Below are 24261 nucleotides of genomic sequence, written 5' to 3'. Positions count from 1 at the left end.
ATTTAGGGAAATGGAGTTTTCTTTAGACCTGACAAGACTGCCTTAAGGTCCCCTAAGATCAGAAGAGTAAACCCTGTTGTCACCCAGATACTCAGAAGGGAGCTACCTCTCTACTTGCTGGAGCAGCTGGTGTCTTCCAATTAGTGTACCAGCTACAATTATGTAGGCAGATGTGTGAGGGCCCCAGAACCGTTTAGCAGTAAGTGTGAAGTTTTAGTTCCTCTCCTTGCAGATTCTGGCATGCCTGCGATGGTGTGAACTTTTGGAGAAATGGCGCCAGCTTTGTTTTGATAGGTCTCTGAGACTGAACAGTGTGAACATATGTTTAAGCTAAGGAGAAGTGGGATCTATCCTGAGACTGAGCAGCTTTGAGTCTGGTGCTTAGTGTTTTCCTAGAAGTGAAAGAGCAAACCACTGACTGGTCCTAGACTGGGTGGGTTAGAGTTCTCTAGAAGAATAGAACTTATAGAATGAATCTACATATCTATGTCTATCTGTATCAATAGAGACTTTGTCTTAGTTAGGGTTTTACTGCTGTGAAAAGAAAAGACAGCATGACCAAGGCAGTTCTTATAAAGACAGCATTTAATTGGGACAGGTTCAGTGGTCCAATCTATTATCATCAAGGCAGGAGAACCACAGCATCCAGGCAGGCATGGCACAGGAGGAGCTGAGAGTTCTACATCTTCACCTGAAGGCTGCTAGGAGAAGACTGGCTCCCATGTGACTAGGAGGTGGGTCTCACTGCCCACTCCCACAGTGGTACACTTCCGCCAACAAGGCCAGATCTCCTAAGAGTACTACTCCCTAAGCGATAGATAGATATGGATATAGATATAGATGATATAGATATGGATATAGATATATAGATGATATAGGGGGTTGATTAGAATGACTTACAGGCTCTGGCCCCACTAGTCCAACAATGGCTGTCTATTAACAAAAGGTCCATGAATCCAGTAGTTGTTCAGTTCACAAGGCTGGATGTCTCAGCTGGTCTTCAGTATATGATGGAATCATGAGGAAGCAGACTCCAATAGCAGTGAGGGAGTGCTTTAAGTTGTTTGTGAGTTGGCAGGGACTGACACACAACCAACAACACCTTCAATGTTTCCCTGTCCCCTTTGTGGCAGGTACAGTCTGTAAATACAAAGCAAACCACTCTACAGCAGAGAGTCTCACGCTACAGAGGAAGGCTTTTGCCTCATTAGCAATTACTTCAATAAGCAAACGTTCTCCCATTAACTTTGGCAACTTCAGAATTCACTTTCCTAACTCTACAAGGATCTCTGGAGAGCCAAATTCGATTACATTCCTCTCAAGGGCTTCCTCTCAAAAATAAATAAATAAAATTAAGGCAAAGAAAAAATACAGAGCTGCCAGGAAGAAACCAAATGGGGCTGTGACATTGCTGGAGACAGACCTCTAACCTACAAAATAGTAACTTAATTCATGATACAAGACTTCGTTTGAACTTGACCCATCAATATACCAGGCTTAAAGAAGAAGTAGAGAACATTTGGTTCAAGTCGGAACATTTTCAAAAAGGCTTTCAAAAAGCTTCAGCGAGCTCACCGTCCACACAGGTATCTGAAAAGCTGTGGGTGGGCTTTTATTATCTTGGTTTTCTGTGTTCCCACAAATCTATTGGCTTGATGAGGGAGTGGCTACAATCCGGACATAACTAAACGCAGATCAGCAAGGCTCCCATAGACATTCAACGATGAAACAAATGCACTTCAGAGGAGAAGAAAAAAAACTCAACACCATCTATTTGAGATTTGAAAACAAAGCCCACAGTGTTTCCGAGCCGTGGGTACCATGGCAACAGAAATGTCCACCAGCCAGCATGAGCCTAATTACACCCAACCATCAGAACCTCTTTTCATATTTCATCCAGGCATCGTAGACTAGCCAAAAGGGAAAAAAAAAGTCTCACATTGAAGACTTGGTCACCAGCTTGGTGTGCTCCTGGAAGGTAGTGAAGTAGTAGCGTCCTTAAGATACGGGGTCTGAGGATTGGAAGTCACATCAGTGATGAATCTCCTGAAGGGGACATTGGGATTCTGGCTCCTTCCTTTCTCTGATCTCCATGAGATCTGTCACACTCTTCTCTGTATCACCATAGGCCCCTGACCAAGGCACCAATTGAGCATGGACTGAAACCTGTAAAACTATGAGACAAAATAAACTTGTCCTCTACAGGCAGAATAAACTTGCTGCTGACTATGAGCATTATGTTTTCAGTTTTCAAAAGCTGACTAATACAGCCAATATTCATTAGAAATAAAACTGAAATTACATTTCATGAACTGCTATAATGAGTTTTAAATAAAAAAAAATTTGACCAAAATATTGACCAAATGTTCACCAAAGTGCTAGGTAGTCATTACCTTTTGTTTACATAAAGTTTAAAATTAAAAATTTTAGCCAAAACAAATATGAACCCGTTATCACAAAATTAAATTTTATTTTATTCTTATCTGTAATCTGTGCCTTATAATATCTGCTTATTAAGGAAAAACATGCTGATATGTTATAAAACATATGATACGAATGATATCATACTAAAATGTTTGCATTAATAGGTCCAAAGTCTTTTCATTCATTCTCATAATTTATAGACTTTGAGATGTTTACAGAAGAGAATGTTACCTGTTCATTTAAGTTGCAGCTGTGTTTGTTAGACAAGATAGATCTTTCCGGGTAGTTTTATGAATAATTAACCTACTTACTGAGCTCACTTGAGTCTACTTTTAATTAACTCAACAAAGATAGATGATCAGTATATCCTCCTAAAACCAACAACAAGTCCACAGGGTTTTAAAATCAAATAAATAGATTCACAAAGTTTCTTCAGAGCAATGTAAACTCTGCTTTTATTAACAGCACTTTATAAGTGTTCCAACAGCCCCATGGAACGATTATTTTATTTCTCACTTATAACTAAAGTACAGCTCCGAGTTGCATGGCCCCCAAGCTCAGGCACTGTCTACATTTACCTAGCACAGCTCGCATGCCCTCCACTTGAGCAAGGACACAGTCTGTACAGATAAAGCAAAAAAAAAAAAAAAAAAAAAACCAAAACCATTGTGGCACCACCTAAACCTACGACAACAGGCTTGTCTCAACGCACGTGGGCTTGATCAGCTCAAGCAAGGTCAAACTGATGTGAAAAGCCGTAGGCCAGGACAGTGTTAACTACTGTGGTTAGTTTGCCAGCTGTAAACATATCCTATAAATTATAAGCTTCTGACTAAAACCATTTGCATTTGTTCATTTTTTAAAAACCTGCTTATTTCAATTATTTCTACTTTTAATAAACTTGCTTTGAAAGTTAGGTCGACATTATGATTAAGCTACAGAGATTATATTGTTTATTTTTCAGATCTATTAAAGTGTAATTTTTGTACATTCCACCCTTTGAAGTGCTGGGTCCTGTGAGCTTGACAAAGGCATACAACGTGTGCTCCCCTCACCACAGACTAAAAGCCCTCATCATGACCCTTATAGGTCATGTCTCTCTTTGGAAGGCACTCTTGAAATCTCTATTATTTATTTATTTATTTATTTACTTATTTTGTCAAGAATGTCTTAAAGAAGTGAAGTGGGCATTTCTGATTTCTTTGGAGACTCAGCTGTGCCATGTGATGTTTTTCTGGAAACTGTCTTATGAGAGGATGTTTTGCTGAGAACAGACATGGTGTTTATGGTGTTTTTCCTGGAAGCTGCCTAGTGGAAGGGCATATGGTATTTTATGGAGCAGACACTTGAGAGGACACATGATGTTTGGAACGAGTATAGGTACAACCCAACAGACAGTGGACAGCACTCTTGCATTGGTTCACCTTGCTTTCTTCCCTGATCATTGTTTGTCATGACTGAATGGAGATGAAAAAGACCAGAGAATTTTTTTTGTGGTATTATGGCTTCTCCCTGCTTCCAAGGACTTGTGGTGATTGGTTGAGCCCCTCAGTTTCAAAGTACATGATACACGTGAACTAAAGTGTCATTACCGTATGTTATAATGAAGATACACTAAAAAAGTACAAAGCAAAATGCACAAAAACTTTAAATGCCCTTTAGAAGATATGTTGTTTTCCTAGCATTAAGTTGCTTGGCTATCCACTGGTTTTATTTCTTCCATTAGGTTGTGAGTATATGCTTGCCAGAAGAGGGGCTAGCCTGCAAGGAGCACCAGAGAACTTTCAAGGCGACAGAAATATCCTGTATCTTGATTGCAGTAAGATACTACACCATCACTCGAAATGAACTAGAAAATATAATTTTTAAAAATCTAACATTTTTGAAGCCCAGAAAAGTGGCTGAATGATAACCATGAATTCTCACAAGAAATTAGCTCCCATGCAGCAGATTAAAATGCAGAGCTCTAAAAAACATCATGACGTTTGCCCAGGGCACACCTACATAACACACTCAGGCCCACATGCCTCTCAGTCAGTCTGCCTGCCTTTCTTCAGAACGAGCCCCTACAAACAAGAAAACAACCATATATAGCACTTTGGTTTGGGTCATGATAAATGCTTTACAGAAATCTATTAACTGGGGAGATTTTATTTTGAGAGTCCTTCTCTGCCTTAATTTCTTGAAACTGCTAAAAGAAGATTATCGCAAGCTTGGTGGCTCCCAATAACCAACCAAAACTTACAGTCTAGGAACGAAAAAAATCAAGGTGTTGAGAAAGCCTTCCTCCAGGTTTTAGGAGACAATAGGTTCCTAACTTCTTCCTGCTCTTGGTGGCTACAAATGATGCGTGGTTGAAGGCTGTATTGCTCCTTGTTCTGCCCCCCACGCCCCACTTCCTTCCGAGTGTTCCTCTGAACAATACAAATCACTGAGATGTATTTCAAATAGAGCTCCTTACTTCAGTATAGCGGAAAAGACTTCATTTGCCAACAAGGTCACGTTCATGGGTTCTGGGGATTAGAACATGTATCTCTTTTCATGGGGCGTTCATTCTACAAGCCACTGAGCCCACACCATATAGCAGTGAGTCCCAGAAATTCTCCAGGTAACTGGGCTGGAGGGTCAGAGGGCAGGCTGACTTCAGTTGCTCTTTCCCCAGGACCACTGTCCTGCATCACCTAGCTCATCTGTCAACAATGTGTTGTATTTCTCCTCTGTATGCATTATATGTGTGTGTTTGCTTGCAGGGTTATGAGTATGTGTGGGTGACCATTTCTGCATGCGCATGCAGAAACCGGAGTTGGCATGAGTGTCTTTCTTTATTGCTCCCCACCCTATATATTGAGGCACAGTCTCTCAGGTGGAACCAGAGCTCACTGATAGTCTAGCCATCCAGCTTGCTCCTGAAATCCTGTGTCTACCTCCCCAGCATTGAGATTACAATCAAACTGCCACATCCTGGATTCTAAAATTTGCTAAAGTGAGAACTTGATCCACTGAGTTATCTCTCCAGCCTCTGCTTGTATTTTTAGGTCAAATAATGCAGAGTATTTTGAAGGAAGGAGCCTGTGTGGGATAGAATAGGGATGAACAACATTGTTGGGCAAATAATAGTTAATATATTAATATAGCCGTACTCAGAAGAAAAAAAAACATTTCCTGCATTTATTTCCAAAATCAAATATCTGTTAGCTAAAAAGAAATTGGGGATTTAGCTCAGTGGTAAGCGCTTGCCTTGGGTTCGGTCCCCAGCTTGGTGGTCTTTATAGGCCAAGCAAAAAGCCAGGTGATATCACTCACTATCCAGGCTCTTGGGGGACAGATAGGAGAATCCTGGCTTACTGCCAGTCAACCTTTTCACCCAACAAGCCTGGGTTTCAGGGAGAGACTTTATCTAGAAAAAAAAAATGGGTGGTGTCCTGAAAAGAGATTCCTGATGTCGACCTCTGGCCTACACACACACAGGTGCACTCATACATGAGCACACACACAGATACAGAACCAAAACCACAAACGAAACGTCTTCACTTTATAAAAATACAAACAAATGCACTGTAGAGATGGTTTTCCCTACCAATAGATAGTGCCATCGTATGAAAATGACAGCAAGATTCTTCCCCCTCAGGTTTTTGACCCTAGAGTATGAATTTGCTTGGCTTCTTCTCAAAGCGGTTCCTCTGGCGACTTGTCCGGTTTCATGCAGAGTGCAGTAAGTTCAGCCCTGGGACTGCAGGCTGTTTTGATTGAGTTCGGCACAGATATTTTTGAACCTTGACCTACAACCTTTCAAATGCCACCGCCCACCCCCAAAGTCTCTCTGACCAGAGGAGGCCACTGCAGGGAGCCTGAAAAAAAAAAATGCAGCGGCAGTGCATTACTGCTCAGCGGGGCACGTGGCCTGCAGCCTCCTGCTACACTATTTACATCCTATTCCATTGAGGTGGCCGGTCTCTGCTCACATGACCCAAATGCAGTTCTCACTCCGCCAAGAACAAACAGCCGGTACGCAGTCTGCGCTGGCAGCTTTGCACATGCTCCGTCTGGCCCTGTGAATCTCACTCACTCATTGAGATTTCTATTGGTTTAAAGCGACCTTCCAGCCGCCGCCGCCGAAGCTCTGGGATCTGCAGCATTTCCTTGGCCCAGATCCAAGGCAGGCACCCCACGGAGGCTGTCTTATTTTAGGGCTGTCTTATTTCATCAACATTTGGGATGTTTCGTCTGTCTGTTTGAGGGAAGAGTGTATATAATATTCACACATGAGTATAGATGATGAATGGGGCTCTGAGAGTAACTCTTCCTCCCCTGCAGGTTTTATAGGAAGAGTGTTTTGATGTCTTTTCAACGGTGGCCTTGAAGGCAGTCCGCAGGTCTAAGGCACACTTGATTCTACCACGGGAGCGTCAGCCAACCATGCTGAAGCTGACTGACTGCAGTGTGTGAAATGGTGTTTCCTCCTCTCCAGAGTCCTGAATGTTGCCGTTCGGATGGTAAATGATGAGGCAGGCTACCATGGATTTCAGCAACTCGTCTGTGTTTGATCAGCACAAAGGTAACATGATGCTTTACTACGTTCTTTGGTGAAGGGATTTCCAGCTTGTGAGGAAAGGAGGAGGGTGTGTGTGTGTGTGTGTGTGTGTGTGTGTGTGTGTGTGTGTGGTAAGAACTTGATAAGAGGGGAGAGAGAGAGAGAGAGAGAGAGAGAGAGAGAGAGAGAGAGAGAGAGAAACAGCTTATGGGCTTTCTATCTTGCAGATATATTGTATTCCTAGTCCTGTTCTATAGCTAAGGTTTAAGGCATATCGGCTACCTTAGATAGTATTATCTTTATGACTTCTCATAAAGTATGTTAGAGAAAGTCATATCAGAATACATCCCAGGCCTCTCTCGGCCCGTAAATCCTGTATTTCGTCACTTCAGCCATCACAAGCCACTGTGGATTCCCCTCAAGAGAGACATGACCCACAGACAGGTCATGCTGACGCCACACCTCGTTCAGGATTGTGCGGTGACTTAACACTGTATTATTTGATTGTGATGGCAGAGTATTTTTTCCCCTTCATTTGCATAAAGGAAGTCATCTTCCACAGGCAAGTAGGCTGTGAAATTCGTCCAACCTTGGCATCATCAGACATCCAGCCCGTCCGTCTGTGTGTGTGACTTTGCATGTGCCGTGTGCCTCCACACAAGTGTTTGTCATCCATGTAATTATACCATTTTTCTCTGTACGGTGGAGGGGAATTCCCATGCTTTAACTATATCAGACATTCCTAGAGCCTTTTAATAAAGCGTCCAGCATCTAGCCCGCTCACCGCACTGAGAATCTTTAGCTTCATGAGAGCCTTGGAGAGTTTCAGCTACAGCCTGAAATGGTGGCTTGTGAGAGCCTCGTTAGAAAAATCCATCTCTTCTTTCTTTTTTTTCCCCCAAATGCAGCTGCTTCAAGCCAAGGTTACCCACCCTGGATCTATATCTGGCTTCATGGGTAAATGATGTTTGCTCAGTAGATTCCTCAAATAATAACATAGATTTAGATTTCTGAGGCTGTGGCTAGATAGACTCTTCTCCAAGTCTTATTTGGAGAGGAGGGGGGAGGAAGAAGGGAAGGAGGAGAGAGAGAGAGAGAGAGAGAGAGAGAGAGAGAGAGAGAGAGAGAGAGAGAGAGAGAGCGCCTTGAGAACATCTTGATTCACACCGAGTCTGTAGACAGGCACCACAGGAAGGGGTTTTATGGTCATTCCCCTACCAACCCCTCTCCTCTCTGTACCGTTTGTTCTACTGATGGCAATCAGCAGAAATGAGAGCTCTGCTTAGAATCAAACTGCTGTGCTGGTTGGAAAGCAGTGTCGCCAAGCTGTGGAATCACAGAAAAACACAGAGAGCTTATTTGGGGGACTAATTTGAGGGAGCAGGAACTGAGTACAGAAGAACCAGCCCTTCAACACAAACGCATCTGCTCCGGCCTGGCACTCGCTATCTGGAGTGGGCTCAGGACATAACTAAAGTGTTGGTTTGGAATATTTTCTTAAAGCATTTTTTTATGCGAGCAATTCAGTGCAATTCTTCCACCCGATTCTTCCCACAGTATTAACTCTGTCCTAGCTATCTCTGCATTTCTCCCCCATTTCTCTCTGAGGGGAACAGAGGCTTCCACATTCATAGTCTGAAGGCTTGGCTTTGCGACCTGAGCCCTTTATCTGACCTCTCTGGGCCCTTCATTTCCTTTGCAGTAAAATGATGGAAAAGCTGTTCATTGCAAAAACACAAAACGATACTTAAGAAGCAGTCGCCCTGTTGCTGAAGCCCAGTGTTTCCAAATCACGACTGCTGCTGCTACGGTGATTTTAGTACCCCCCTAGCCTCTACCTTAAGTGTAACCACCTCAGTCAGGAGGTTCGGTTGCTGTTGGGAGGACCTTGCAGGCCCTTTTCAGTCAAAACCCCAGGGAGCCTCTCAGAATAAGTTCTGAGAGATAACTGACAGCAATGATGCCCACACAGTTCTATTACCCCCACTTTAAAAGCACGGGGGAGTCTAATAAGCTTTAAGGCATGAAGAGATTTCAATATTATACCATTTAGTGAACTGTGGTTAAGTGACTAGAAGGGTTGAGATGTCGAACGTGGCTGCTTCCCAGCCTTCGAGCTGAGGGGAAATGAGAGTGTCTGATAAATAAGAGCTTGCTTCGTTCACTCGGTGCATCAGCCTGGCATTATAGTATCTCCTGGAACAGGGCAGCCCGGGGGAATCTCAATAAAATAAAATAAAAGATTAAAAACGGGCTGAGTGTGGAACCTAAGGAAGAAGGGTTTTACTATGAATAGAAGCCAACAGCACCAGATTCACATATGTGGACATTTTGCGTATGTGGACAAAGGCGTTTCTTCTGGAAGCAGCTTAAATATGTCTTGGGAACTTTCTCTCGGGATAAGTAGACAAATGTCTACTTCCTCCTTATAGACCACCAAGGACCGGGAGAACCAATGAATTTATTGGGCTTCATTACAGAGCAGAGACGAGTTACTCACAGAATCATGAGTGCCCCCCAAGCTGCTATACCATCCCCCAAACTCACCCCAATAGGGTTGATATGTTTTTATTACTGTCCCCCCTCAGTGAAACATCCACAGTCTATAGATTCCAACATCCCAAGGCCACATGCAGTTAAGGTAAAACTGCATACAAATGGCTTTTGAGGGGGGGAGGGGAGGGGGGTAAGACAGGATCTAAGGTGAGAGTCTAGTGATCCTCCCACCCCTCCTTTGAATGACTGTCCACTGTCAACAGGCTCCATTTTGAGGGTCTCCTGCAAGTAACCACAGCTGCTCTGACAAAAATGGCAACTTAGAGGTGGTGCTCAGAGGGTATCATTCTACAGCAGATATTACACAGTCCACTGGGTCTTGAACTCACTCAGTTGTGAAAGGAATAGTCAGGGGGTGTTGAGGGACATTAAAAATAGTGATACCCATGAGGTTCCCAATAAAATGGGTATACATATGGCTTGATCCCCACCCCCAGGGTGTTTCACTGGGAAGCAAATGGTGTGAACTGCTGAGTTCATCCCTCTAACATTCGTATGAGATAGTCGAGCAGCTCAAGGTGGCTCTCACAATAATCACAGTCTGCTAGTTATTAATAGAGAGGACCCAGACCTGGGCACGCTCTGTGCAGACAGCAAGAGAGCAATTGTAAGCTTGCAATTCATCAAGCTTCTAAGCATAGACCAGAACTCAGCTCATGGCTGAGAAAATGGGACAGGGAGCATATGCAGGGCTCTAATGAGGTAAATCTCCATGACTATATTTTTCTACAAAGTCTTGTCTCAAGCCTCCAGAGCTGCCTGAGCCAATGGCTCTCTCTTGGCTTTGGTTTCCCCGCCCATGTGCTGCTGTACAAGGTCTCTGTGGGCTTCAAGACCAGATTATCTAACTGGCCCAGACTCTAGCTTGCTTTGTAAACTCCAGTAGGAGAACACCTGAGTCTGCAAAGCTCCCAGTTCCTGTGTCTTGTGCTTTCTGCTCTCACCATAGCAACAGCTCTGCCCCCACGTGCTGCTCCTCCTGGCTGTCTTCCCTCTCAAAGCCCACATGCAAGAAAGCACTATAGTAAAATTTACTACAGAGCACAGAGGTTCCTGCTCAAGTTGACGAGCTCCGAAGCTGAGGAGATCTACGTTACCTGCATTGTCAGCTCGGTCACAATTTGTACAAAGTAAAGCTTTGCTCAGAGAGAAAACGGAGACAGGGCTGGTTTCCACAGCCTCCTTTGTCCCAGTCACTCGCTGGGCGGGTCAGAGTGAGGAGGGTCAGGTCTACTGGAATGCTGTTGGGACATGGAGCTGGTGAGGTTAGGTGAAGCCTGTGCAGCCACCTCAGGACTGCAGGCTCCTCACAGCCTGTGCCTCGTATAGAGCATTGCTGTGAGGATGAGAGGGAAGGCTGGTCGTCTGCTTGGGTTAGTACAGTTGACTAGTATCCTTGAGCTGCTGTAATGAAGAAGCACCACCAAGTGGTGCTTAAAACAACAGAAATCTCTCTCGGTTCTGGAAGATGGAAGTCTGAAATGAAGATGTGGACAGGAGTGCACTCCTTCTAGAACTTTCAGAGAAGACTTCTTGCTTCTTCCAGTTTCAGGCTGTCCTGACCTCGCTTCTTCCCTCTCTGCCCCCATCTCTGTCCACCAGGTCGTGTGCATCCATCTCCTCTGTGTGTGCAGTACATGGTACAGGTCTCAAACTCCTGCTTCAGACAACGCAGGAGAAACGCCTTATAATCTATGACTTAACCTCAGTTTGTCACATCTAAGGTGTGTGTGTGTGTGTGTGTGTGTGTGTGTTAGATTTTTTGTCAGGCTGATGAAAACTGGGGTTATCAGGTAAGAGGAAACCTCAACCGAGAAAATGAACTCTATCGGGTTGGCTTATAGCTGCCCGTGGAAGAATTTTCTTAACTAATAATCGATGTGGATCATCACCACATTGAGTAGTGCCATCCCTGGGCATGTGGTCCTGTTCAAGAAAGTGGTCCATGCCTTTAATGCCAGTCCTCAGAAGGCAGAGGCAGGAGGATCTCTATGAGTTCAAGGCTAGCCTTGTCTACAGAATGAATTCCAGGACAGCCAGGGCTATACAGAGAAATCCTACCTCAAAAATAAAGTGCAGGGAAGGAAGAAGGTAGGCTCAGCAAGTCACAGAGAACAAGCCAGTAAGCACACTCCTCCGTGGCCTCTGGTTCAGTTCCCACCTCAAGGTTCCGACCTGGAGCTCCTGTACTCACTTCCCTTTATGGTGGACTATGAGCTATCAGATGACACAAACCTTCCTACCTCAAGTTGCTTCTGGATATGGTGTTCAGTAGAATACGGAGAAACCCAACTAGGACATAAGGCAAAAATTATAGCATGTTCTTTTGGCAAAAATACATTCTTTTCTCGAGTTATATGGAAAGTTGGCATGTAAGAGATGAGAGAGAACATCTATGTGGTGCCAACCCTGAAGAGGCACTGTGTGCAGATAACATGATGGGGGAACCGATGTACCCCGAGCACTGCAGAGCCAGCCTCCTGTGCTAAAGACGACACAGACCAACTCATAGAGTTCTACTGTCAGCCTCTTTCTGTGTGTTCCTTTTTATCAGCACAATTCAGAAAGCTCATGACCCAACCCAACACCACCACAAAGTTGGACGGCAAAGCTGGAATCCCAAGTCTGTTTTTCTTCAAGCCCATGCTCTTTTTGCCACAGTGTGTTGTTTTATTGGGCAGCTATAAAATTTAACAAGAAAATTAAGGCATCAGTGAAAAAGATAGACTCGCTGAGCTACTTTTCACAATCCAGTTACCCCGTGATGTTTTAGATCAACACACCAATGTGCTGATTTTAACACTCAGCTTCTCGTCTACAATGGGAACGCCAAAGAGACTCACTTGCATTTCGCTGATAAAAGCAAAAGTTAAAACTGCCGGGCCATATCCAGATGCCTCCAAAGGAAGAATAAGCAAATTTGAAAGGATCCAAGGAAGAGGGTAAGGAGAGCAGGCAAAGGAGGGGGTAAAGAAGAGTAAGGGGGGGTGGGGATTTAGCTCAGTGGTAGAGCAATTGCCTAGAAAGCGCAAGGCCCTAGGTTCAGTCCTCAGCTCCGGAAAAAAAAAAGAAGGGTAAGGGAAACAAGCAAAGGAGGGGGTGAAGATGGGGCCTTACCTGGGTTCGGCTAATGGTTCAGGTTGTAAGACTGAATTTGAGGTTGGTTTTCTGATTGACAGTCCAGGCAAATGGAGAACACCCAGTGAGAGACAATTCGAGGGTTAGAATTGAATCCCTAAGGTGATGCAGCCTTGCTCCTCTCTGGGCTAAGGAAGGAGAACAGAGGAAAAGAAGGATAGAAGAAGCGTCTTTTTGCCAAAGTTTTGGGCCATCTCAGACCAACCCTGGCTCCTCTTCCTTCTCTATTCTACCCTTTCCCATCAGACAGCTCTCCGGTCAGACTATGAGAGACTGGTTCATTCCAGAGACTCACGTCAGTACCCCAGAAGACTCCAGTAACTCGAGCATTCTTCCCCTTCTACCCTTCCCAGCACCTTTTGTGGAGATGACAGAAGGGAGCCCCTGACTGGTGTTGCCAAACAACTAACCTAGGCTGGAGACTAGGAGAGTGATGTAATTCTCCACTACAGGGAGTTCTGTTGTTACAGGCGGAGTGTGAGGATGATGTCCAGGTTGATTGGGTAGCTGAGTCTCCAGTATCAACTTGGTTGCTTCCCACAACGTCAGCAGATCTATCTCAGGAGTCTAACCCTCAACTCACACAGCACTGAACTAGATCACCACACAGAGTTCTCCGTCTTCTCTGTTCATGAACTCCATTTCACTGCAGGACCACATCTCCTTCCCTACCCATTTGCCCCTTTGGGGCCACCGTTCCGGCACCTAAGAGGAAACCATAAAACCTCTAGCTGTTGTTGTGATGTAACCAACATCTTACCCATCCACACATATGTGCCAAGACGAGAAGGCAAAGATCTGAGTTCACCGAGGCTCAGGGTCCGTGCGATAAGTGCGGCATGTGACTAAGCTAGAGCCATCTCACAGGAAGACTGCTTCCAGGGTCTGCCACGTGCTCAGTGCGCTCTCGAAATGATCAGAAAGCCTGTGGGTCATTTATTGTCTGCTTACCCTGTTGTGTCAGGAAGGATTTGCATCTCAGATGTTCTGATCTACCCTCTAAAGTCATGAGAGTTTCACCCCAGGAGTAACTCTCTGCTAATAGGTGTGTGTGCTTTGTAAGTGTCATTCATTCGTTTCTGTTTAAGAAAATTGAGCCTAGCACTTGGGCATTAAAGAGCTTGTTCTGGGTCATTGGTTATATTGGGGAAGGAGAAGGTATTGTACTCTGTGCAGGAAGCCATTTCTATTTCTAAATGTGCCCTCAAACATGAAATATAGGTACATAATCAGCAAGTACTCTAATCAGTCTTTAGCTCTTTGTTTGAAAAATACTTCTTGAGAGAGAGAGAGTTGTTGTTGTTGTTGTTGATGATGATGATGGTGTTGTTGTTGTTGTGCCTAGATTATAAAAACCCCAAAGAGACCACCAGGAGTCATAAGCCGATGTAAACACATGAGAGTCTTTATTCAAATTCGAGCTTGGGCCACCAACCTTCCTGGTGGAACAGGAAGGAGAGTGCACCCCGGGTCTAAGTGAAGGAGGTTTATAAAGGAAAAAAAACCACAAGTGGGGTCTTCTAAGCCTTGGCATTACATGAGAGGGTAGTGCTGGCCTTTCGGCTAACCGGTTTACAGCATCTGGTTAAACCACAAGGAGGGAGTATACATCAAAACGGAGCACTTTGACCTGGGAAAGACTTAGGTTTTCTTAGCCCACTCTGTTGTTATCAGCCCGCTGCAGCTGCTGTTTTTATTTTGCAGCTGCCAAGGACATTTCGTGATTTTTTTCTCAGACCTCACGGGAGGGGGTCATGCCTCTCTGGGGGCAAGTTAACTTAGAATGGAGTCTTAAGAACAAAATGGAGTTTATTCTGCTCCCTCAATCCCATCAGTGTGGTGGGGGGTAGGGGGGAGAGGGTGAGGGAGAGGGAGAATGCATGAGAGAGAGAGTGGCCAGTGAGAGGGTGAGGAGGATGTTTATATACGTGGGATGAACATCAGGATGCCAGAGGCCATTTTGGCTACACTGATGGCCAGCAGTCTTCACCAATGCTTCTGTACCTGCCCCATATGGTAAATACACACGTTTCCCTACTTGACTTTTTTATAGGGTTGCTGGGGCTCAAACTCTGGTCCTCAATACTCACACAGCAAGAATTCCTACCCACTTTGCTGTCTCCCCAGCTCCTAAAGAGAAATTTTAATTTACAGAAATACAAGGCTGAAAGATTCAAATAGTCTCCAACCAGATTACATTCATATAATGTAATATTTTAGCCCATTTTATTAGTTGTTCTCTCCCACCCTCCCCCCTTGGTGTGTGTGTGTGTGTGTGTGTGTGTGTGTGTGTGTGTGTTCAATCTACACCATGTACACCCCATGCTATCTACTGACCCAATAATGTCTTTTATACCACTACCTACAACTCCAGTAAAGAATCCAGGCTAAGTTAGAGACATTCTGTTTAATTCTCATGTCACTTTTTTTTAAATATAATTTAGTTCATATCTGTAGACTCTTTTGGTCTCTTATGACATGGAGAGTTTTGAAATTAGAGTCTTCTTCATTTGTTAAAAATGGAGTTGCACTTTCGTAGTTCCTCTGAGTCTTCCTCAGCTCAAGGGAGAGTCCCCGTTGTTCTCATGTGGTGAGTGTGTCTCTCGTTATCACAGTATTGTTCAAATCCTTTACGGTGATCATCTGGTGGGAGGGGGTCGCAGGAGTCAATGTTAATTGATTCTAACAGGACCAAATGGTTTTCCTATTTATGACACCGATGACTACTTTATCCAAAAACAAAAAAGCAAACAAAACCCAAAGCAGTACAAGAATAAGCAAAGGGCGAAAGATATAGTATTCCCTTATCCAGTGAATATATATATATGTTCTTCATAGCCTCCCAACAGCCTGTTTCCAGCTCCTCAGTAGCAAGATGGCTTCATAGCACGCATGAGTATCAACTTCCAAAGAGAAACAACCCAGCCAATACTGTTAACCCAGATTAACCACTACAAGCAGAGGTAGCACCTCAGTTCAAGTAGCAGGCATGGTGACAAACTCTCCCTTTCAATCATCTCATGCAAGTCTTGCCACCATCTCTGAGACAGACTCCATGTTTGGTCCACCCAAGGTTGCAGGACTGCCAAAGGCAACAAGAACAAGTCAGCCATGTTAAGTCAGGCGACTTGCTCCCAGTCTCTCCCCATACTACCCTTTGCCCTCAGACACACCTTCTATGTCCGGCAGTCCATCCCGCCAGCCCTCTCTGGACATGCAGCACTCACTAGTGGTGAGACAGCTGGAATTCTTGACAGCGTAATTCTCCCTCTTGTCTGCTGTCCCTGGGCTGGGCTTCTCTCTGTAGGAAGATAGGCCAAGAAAACTGAGCTCATGTTGGCAGCCCAAGCTCTTTCAGGGTGGGGTGGAACAGTCTCCTAGAAGCTAGCCCAGGGAGAAAGAACGCCCTCAGCATCTGAACAAGAGGGAGACGGACGAGCTCAGAGAGTGAGACCGTACTGGAGTGTGACCTGTGGAAGCCCCTTGATAGCCAGAGGCTTTGCAAGGACAGGGCTTAGCTTCTATCACAGATGCTTCTGAGCCTTCTTCTCAGTCCCTTTTCTCTGTGTAGCAACAAGTTAACACTTCTCCAGAGGATGGTTTGGAGGGCTGGGGCAGCTGTAAACAAAGGCACACGGAAACTCTTCAACCTGGACCCCTGGCAGGTTGACGTGGTGCCTTCAGGTTCATCACTAAGACCATGGCTTTGATCTTAGGTTTCACCACAGTGAATCAGAATGGACAGCTACTTTTTTTTTAACGTCTTGGCTATTTAAGTCAGTGAGAGGGGCATCTAAATCCACCTGAATTGATGCTCTTATTCTGTGCTTACTTAATATATGAAAACCTATTCCTAGGCTTCAGGCCACAAGCAGGCTGACCTGGTAGGGAACCACTGGGCACAGAGAGGCACTGAGATGGGTGCATAGGGATGACTTTCTGATGCTCATGGAAGAACCGACTTAAGGATGCTGTTTGAACACCTGGGTACCATGCAGGTGCCCCAGCGTTATATTGTTCTGGTAATCGCTCCAGTTTTGAGACAGACCCTCATTATTCTAGTAATCATAGCTTTATAATGTTTGGGTATGTCACAGAAGAAATTTCCCTCAATACTGATCTATTTTCATTAAATTAGATATCCCCACCCACTCTTTTGTTTCCTCTTTGTGTTTGTTCCTGTTTGGGGGAATGGTAGCACAGTCGTGCCCTTTCTTCAAATAATAATGGCACTTTTAGAGTTGAAAGTTAACTTCTACTCTAAATTTATAACACCACACCCTCTCTCTTTACACGTGCGATTGAAGGACAGAGGGGCAGAGGGATTCCCAGTGATGGTGTGCTGGGGACTCTGTGGTCATTGAAGTCACAGCAAATGCTCATGCTCCAAGGGTACCCGAATCTGTAATGCCTCAGCTCCCAGGAGGTCTTCCTACTTTGTAAGCCATGCTCACTGAGGTGGGGCTATGAAGATGTGGTACGAGGGTTGCATTAATTAATACATGCAAAGTACCTGGAACTGTGCCTGGCCCACAGTAATTGCCTAGTAAGCACTACTGAGGGCTATAGGAGGCTTATAAAGATGCTGGAGAGATGGCTCAAGCGGTTAAGAGCACTAACTGCTCTTCCAGAGGTCCTGAGTTCAATTCCCAGCAACCACATGGTGGCTCACAACCATCAGTAATGACATCTGATGCCCTCTTCTGGTGTGTCTGAAGACAGTGACAGTGTACTTATATACAATGAGTAAATAAATCTTTAAAAAAAGATAGTTATAACAATCCCCTTAAGATTTTTATTAGGATTTGATGAAGGAATACATGCAAAGCCCATGGGGCCATTCCAGCCTATAGCGTTGACTTGGAAAGACTTACAAATGACTCGTCTAAGTTCACTTGAGCAAGCTGTCTCCCAGGTTCAAGCTGCCCTCTCCCCTGTAGTGGATTCATGACAGAGGCTTTTCGGTTGAGGCTGGGCTACAAAAACCACCGTAGAAGAAAACTAATCTCCCCAGGGCAGCTGGTGGATCTTAGTGCAGCTACACACAGTTCTTTTCTCGCCCCAGCCCCCTTAGCCTAGAATGGCGGGGGAGACTTTAACTAACGCACATCCACAAATCAAAGTGTCTCCAGGTTCTGCTGTTGTATCCTTTTAGTAGCAATGGAATTTATTACTGATTTTTGTCCAGTAGAATTTAATTTACAGTTTTGCATTTATAAATTTAAATGGTCCATAAATGCCTCCCTCTCCCTCACCCTTCCCCTCGCCTTCTCCCTCTCTCTTCTCCTCCGTTCTCCCTCTCCCCTCCCTCTCTTCCTCCCTCCCTCCTTCCCCCCTCTCTCTGTGTTCAGTTTAGAGTAAGCTTAGAAAATCCAATTTTTAACGAACATCACTCTTTTTCTTTATGCATTTCCCATCTCTTGATTATGTAACATCTACTTCGCAGTTTAAGGAAATCCTCTCTCTCACTTGTAGAGCTTGGCGTCCCTGCCACCAGCTTTACCACCTTCCCTGGTTGTGTGATCAGTGTCACCGCTTCCAGCCTTGGCTTGGCTCTGAAACGTATTTTTGCTACTGTGAATATAAACTCTAACAGGATGATGTTCTGAGCCACAAGGCTTGTACAATGGCAGAGAGTCTGGGATAGGCTGCCATGGGACAGAATGGAATGTGGGAGTGTGGGAGTGTGGGAATGTGGAGTGCCCATCCGGAACCAAAGGAAGGTCAAAGTTCAATGAGTCAGAGGTCAGAGGGTGGAACTCTGCCTAAGAACCTTTAGCATTAGTTGGGTTTCTCCATGCAACTCTGAGAAGGCCACTTACTCAGAACCTGGGTTCCTTTACCCACAAGATGGAGGAGATTGCAGTCCCTACTTACCCAAGGTGAGAATTAAATAATCAAATGAAGGGAGTGCTAAGTACACAGTGCTTGGCCTAGTCTAAGCATTGCGTAAGGGTTTCCCATAATCGCAGATATTACTGAGACAGCAGCGCAGCCCTCAAAGGTCCTGTGAACCCTGCAGTAGTGGTGGACGCCTTCAGCTGCGACTCAGAGGTGTTCCGTGGAAGTACTTGTGAGGTCGTTTCCACTAATGCTAACTTTGTGTTCTGAGTTCTTCAAAAGTTCCCACAAAAGTTTTAGAATTTGAAAACCGTGCAAGAAACCACAACAAAACTCCAAGAACCTCCTTCCACAAGAGTCTGTGGAATGTGGGTGTGGCAGACATCTCCAAACTCACGCATGAATCAATGCAGGGACAACAGTTCTGGGAAGGTCCCACTTTCCACATCGTGGCTCTACAGCCAGGGATATACAAGGCTCTTCCCTGAAAATGTTGATGACTTAGCGTCTAACCAGGTGGCTATTATAAATTGATGGGGGGGTGGGGAGAGGAATTACCCAACAATTGACAAGTTGGGTAATTGCACAAAAATTAATTAAAAAAAATCATGTTACTCAAAGTTAAATGTTTACAAATAAGTCAGCATAAAGTCCAACAAGGAAGACCTGTCTAATCATAAATGCAATGTTATAAATTTTAATATGGTATGCAGATTTTTGTCTACATAAATGCTGAAAACTTGTTCTTAAAACCAAGCAAAACTAACATCCAAGTGAGAGCAGAAGTGGCAGAGAGGAGAGCTGGGGCACCACTAATGGATGAGGAGTTAGCGTCCTTACTGCATAGGAAGCTCTTCTACACTGATGCCTTGAAGTAAAACGATGCAATATCATCCTGTTACAGTTTAAACTCACAGTAGCAAAAATGCATAGTTAATTCATAAATACCCACAAAGATGAAAAAACCTTGAGGAACAATAAAAGAAGTGGCCATTGAAGATCATATAGTAGTGTCCTTTCACAGTCACAGTGACTTATGGAGAGTGTTAATATACAGTACTCCTGAGACTGGAGCCAAATGAGTATTTAAATATCTAATAATAAGTAAATTATCAAATTAGCTGTTCTAAGTTCAGCCAGTCACATTTTAGCCATACTTTAAAAGTGATATCTTGAAACCTCTTGACATGATAACTTGTTTATAATCAGATATAAAAGGAAAAGGGCAAACCCCAAACTATTTATAGTAACATGGTTAACCTTTAAAAATACTGAAATTATTTCCACATTACGCTCAAAGCTGTTAGCTATTGCTTATTTCCACATTAAAACAGCTCCAGGGTTGCCGAGATGGCTCAGTGGTAAAACCCTGGCTACAAAAGACTGAGGACCTGAGTCAGGTCCAAGGAACCATAATGAAGTGACAGATTCAGTCTCAAAAGTCATTCTCTGACCACCACACCCAACTCCCCTACTCATATATGCAAATATCACACACACACACACACACACACACACAAATAAAAATAAACTCCTTTTTAAGAATGAAGTTTAATAAATTTGGTATTAGCCAAATTCATACAGGAGCTCAGCGAATTTCATTCCGTTTCTCAAATCTTGTCACAGTCTCTCAATCCTTAGGAGTAACATCATGCAAGAGAAATTTGGGATCTCTGGCATACTGTAGTCAATGACTCTACCCCAATGGCCAACAGTAGTCCAGACTTCAGCCACAGAAAGCAGGCCACTATTCTAACCTCTGAAAGCTTCACCAACTTCAGGAAGTAGCACTTTATAGAACTTTCTCTCACTGATTCCTTTCCCTGTTTGTTTCACAGCTCTTAAGACCTATTAACTGTAACAGTGAATTTAGCTGCTCTTCTTTATGAGCTCAGGAATCCTCTGGATCCTCGAATGAAACACACACACACACACACACACACACACACACACACACACACACACACACAAGCTTATTTTTGTAATGCAGTGACTAGCTCAAAGGTTGGGCACTCCTAAACCTTCCCACTCAGGCCCAACCCATGAAGTAGCCAGTGGTCACCCACCCGGATTCTTACATGGCTGTTTGACTTTCTCTCCTGCAGCACATACGTCCTATCCTTCTCCCCTGAGTCGTGGTGGTTCTCCTCTGTTTCTCTCTGCATCCTAGCTCCCGAAACCCTAAGGTCCAACCCTGTCTCCCTTTGCCCAGCATCTTTATTGATCCATCAAAAACCAACTGGAGCCAAGAACCTCCAGTATTTGGTCATGCAGATTCCTTATTAAATCAAAGTGTTAGAACCAATCCCCAACAATTAACCCCCTTGCTTGTTTCTTGGGAACGTCCCTAAACTTTTGTGTTACCACTCAGAATACCTGGAAATAGGACTTCAGCCTTTTTTTACTTGGAGTTCAAGATGGAGAACAAAAGAGAGTTCATAGTCTCAGTGACAGGGGAAGAGAGAACTAGTGGATGCTTGTAAATATACACTCGGAGACAGCTAGATCTCCGCTTCCAAGCTCACCTTCCACACACACTCCTTCTCCCTCCTAGGGCATCACACAGTGGATAGAAATAAGGGGTCCTAGGAGGGGTGGGAATGGATACGACCCCTCCAGGCCTATAAGTAAAATATGTACCTTTAAGACACCAACTTTTAAAGAATTGTTTACTTGTCTTTATGTGTATGGGTATTTTATCTGCATATATGTCTGCGTACCACATGTGTGTAGGGAGACCCTGGAAGCTGGAAGTGGGCATCAGATCTCCAAGACTGAGTAACGGACAGTTGTGAGCTGCCATGTTGTTGCTGGGATTTGAACTCAGGACCTCTGGAAGAACAGTCAGTGCTCTCCACCACTGAGCCATCTCTCCAGCCCCCAGCATCATCTTATACTGATTATCTTTTCATATATATTTTCTTCTTATCTGAATTTTGATATTTTTAAATGAAAAAGTAAAATAATATAAAATGACAGTTCAATTAAATGAAAATGTCCAAGAATAGGACTCAGACATCAATTTTTCTTTCTTCCTTTGTTTCTTTGTTTCTTTGTTGTTTTGTTTTTTGTTGCAAATTCCCAGGACAGTCCTAATGAGCAGTCAGGGTTGAAATCCAGGATGTCTTACTCTGGTTTGACCAATTAGACCACCTGACTCACAATAATGTGCTGGAATTTTGAGAAAGATTCAGATTGAGAAGTGGTTTCTGATGTCACCTTTTCAGTATCTTGTATTGCTAAGAGCTCTGGTGTGAAGTTTGCTTAAACGACACGTCCATAGAGAGGGCTGAGGGCAGCTTCAACTCTTACGATGCCATAAGCATGCCTTCCAAATTTGCTTAAAGGAAGAGCTACCTTCTTCCACCACTTTTTTTTTAGCTCTAGCCTAAAGTTTTTTTTTTATCTTTATTAACTTGAGTATTTCTTATTTACATTTCGATTGTTATTCCCCTTCCCAACATCCCCCCTAACTCCTCCCCCTCCCCTTCTATATGGGTGTTCCTCTCCCCATCCTCCCCCCATTACCACCCTCCCCCCAACAATCACGTTCGTTCACTGGGGGTTCCATCTTTAGCCTAAAGGTGTTGAGCTGTAAGTCTTCACTCTTTATATCTACCCTGCAGCTGATCTTTGCTACTTGTGGGTTCTTCTCTTTCCTACCCTTTATCTCCACTCTCCCTTTCACCCCCATCACTAGATAGGAGAGAGAGAGAGGAGAGAGAGAGAGAGAGAGAGAGAGAGAGAGAGAGAGAGAGAGAGAGAGAGAAAACCTTGAATCTAGTTTCTTTCTCCTTGTTTTTTCTTTGAGCATAACTACTAAGAAACTATGGCCACCCTCCTTGAACGACCAGCAACCAGACCTATTGGGGCTCTAGCATTTTTACACTCACTGAAAAGTTCCCGGAATGCCAAATGTCACATAATCACAAAAACTATCTACAGCAGACAAAACCTTTTCTAGAGCACAAGGCAAATCAAAGTCAATGCTGCTGGGATTAAAACGAAAACATATTTTTATTATTTCCATTTTTTTTTTAAGAAACCCAAATTCCAGAACTGTCACTACATTTTGCCTCTTTGGTTTTACACCATTAATTATGCTGGGTTGTGGTAGGTAATTATAAACAGAGACATTTTCAATGAACTAAGGGCTTTTGGGGTCAGTGGCCAGGTTTTTAAGAGACCTCACCTTCTCAGATCTATCTAATCTTTGTAAGTTTTGGTAGGAGCCACAGCTTTTCACTTCCTGTGGAGATATAAATCTGCATCCCTGTCTTGGATAGGGTTTACTTCTGAAAACAGACACCATGACCAAGGCAACTCTTACAAGGACAACATTTAATTGGGGCTGGCTTACAGGTTCAGAGGTTCAGTCCATTATCATTATGGTGGGAGCATGGCAGCATCCAGGCAGGCATGGTGCAGGAGGAGCTGAGAGTTCTAAGTCTTCCTCCGAAGTCTGCTAGTGGAATATTGACTTCCAGGCAGCTAGGGTGAGGGATTCTAACAGGGCCACACCCTCTAATAGTGCCACTCCCTGGGCTGAGCATTTACAAACCATCACAATCCCCATCACAAAACTTTCCCTGACTTCCATTCTTATGTTAACATATCCTTATAGTATATAGGCTGATTTAATTCCACAGGTTTTTTGTTTTTGTTTTTGTTTTTGTTTTTTTTTTGTTTTGGTTTGTTTGTTTGCTTGTTCGTTTTTTGTAACCCAGTGCTCTCAGCTTCTATTTCAATACGGTTTATTTGGAATTTTAATTTTGGCCTCAGATCATTAACAATTGTTTGCTGGAACTCATTTTCCAGGACTTCCAAACCCTCCTGTTCTTTCTACTGGAGCAGCTTTGCCTGTGATGTAGGAAAGCAGTAGCAGCTGAGCTAATCCTATGACCTACGTTAAATTGAATCTCTCTTTTCACATAGGCCATCATTTTAATCTCTCCTTTGAAATCTTCCTCTATAATTCTTGGATGCATCATGAATCCCTGGACGTCAATGCACTCCTTCCCAGGATCATCTCTACTGTCCCCAAGGGCAAAGAACCATAAATTCCAGGGGTTATTTTCATAACACTGAGTTTTTGGGGACAGAGCAAGATGTTTATCTGTGACCAAGTCTAGAGCCAAGCTGCCAGCAGTAACATGCATCAAATTGCCAATGCTGAGTGGAGGTTTTTGGTCTGCATGTCACTGGCTGAAATGGCTCATGTTTTTTTCTACAGGGCCTGGACCTGGGCCCCAAGGCTGTTTCTCAATGGTAAGAAATTATATTGAATACCTCCACTGACACCCCTTGCCATATTGCCTGCACACCCCTGGAAGCTAAGGCCTTGTTTCTAGTTTATATTTAGAAAAACCATTGCCTTTTAGAGATGCCTTATTCAGAAATTTGTTGCAAATCTTTTCCACAATTAAAGCACCAGTTATTTTGAGATCTGAGACCTTTAGCAGCTTGGTCACAGCCTCTTTGCAAATGACTGTGTTTCCTGCAATTGAAACACTGGGCATTTTGATATCTGAAACCTCTGTCTATAGCTTGATTAGTATGACCCAATACCAGTTGCATCCCTTATCCACTCATCTATAGGCACTGCCCTTACCTTTAATGGTCTAACAACTTTTTTATATTCAGTATTCAAATTTTCATATGCTGAGGTCTCTACCAACATCTGTCTTGCATCAGGGTCTGATTCAGCTTTGATCATTGCTGAGGCCAATCTTTGTGAAAAAATCGGTGACAGCTTCTCCAGAGCCTTGTAT

General features: G+C 43.9%; 1 protein-coding gene across 1 annotated transcript in view; it reads left to right on the top strand.

Annotated features, from left to right (window-relative positions):
- Positions 1–6452: 6452 nt before the first annotated feature.
- Positions 6453–24261, top strand: part of Ankrd55 (ankyrin repeat domain 55) — a 98107-nt gene continuing 80298 nt past the window's right edge. Inside the window, exon 1 of the mRNA XM_032898896.1 lies at positions 6453–6979. Coding sequence (XP_032754787.1) covers positions 6922–6979 — 58 coding nt within the window. The 5' untranslated portion in view covers positions 6453–6921. The remainder of the gene's footprint in view (positions 6980–24261) is intronic.

The sequence above is a fragment of the Rattus rattus genome, chromosome 3 (genome assembly GCF_011064425.1).
Source record: "Rattus rattus isolate New Zealand chromosome 3, Rrattus_CSIRO_v1, whole genome shotgun sequence".
Lineage (NCBI taxonomy): Eukaryota > Metazoa > Chordata > Mammalia > Rodentia > Muridae > Rattus > Rattus rattus.
This window is presented reverse-complemented; position numbering and strand designations above follow the sequence as displayed.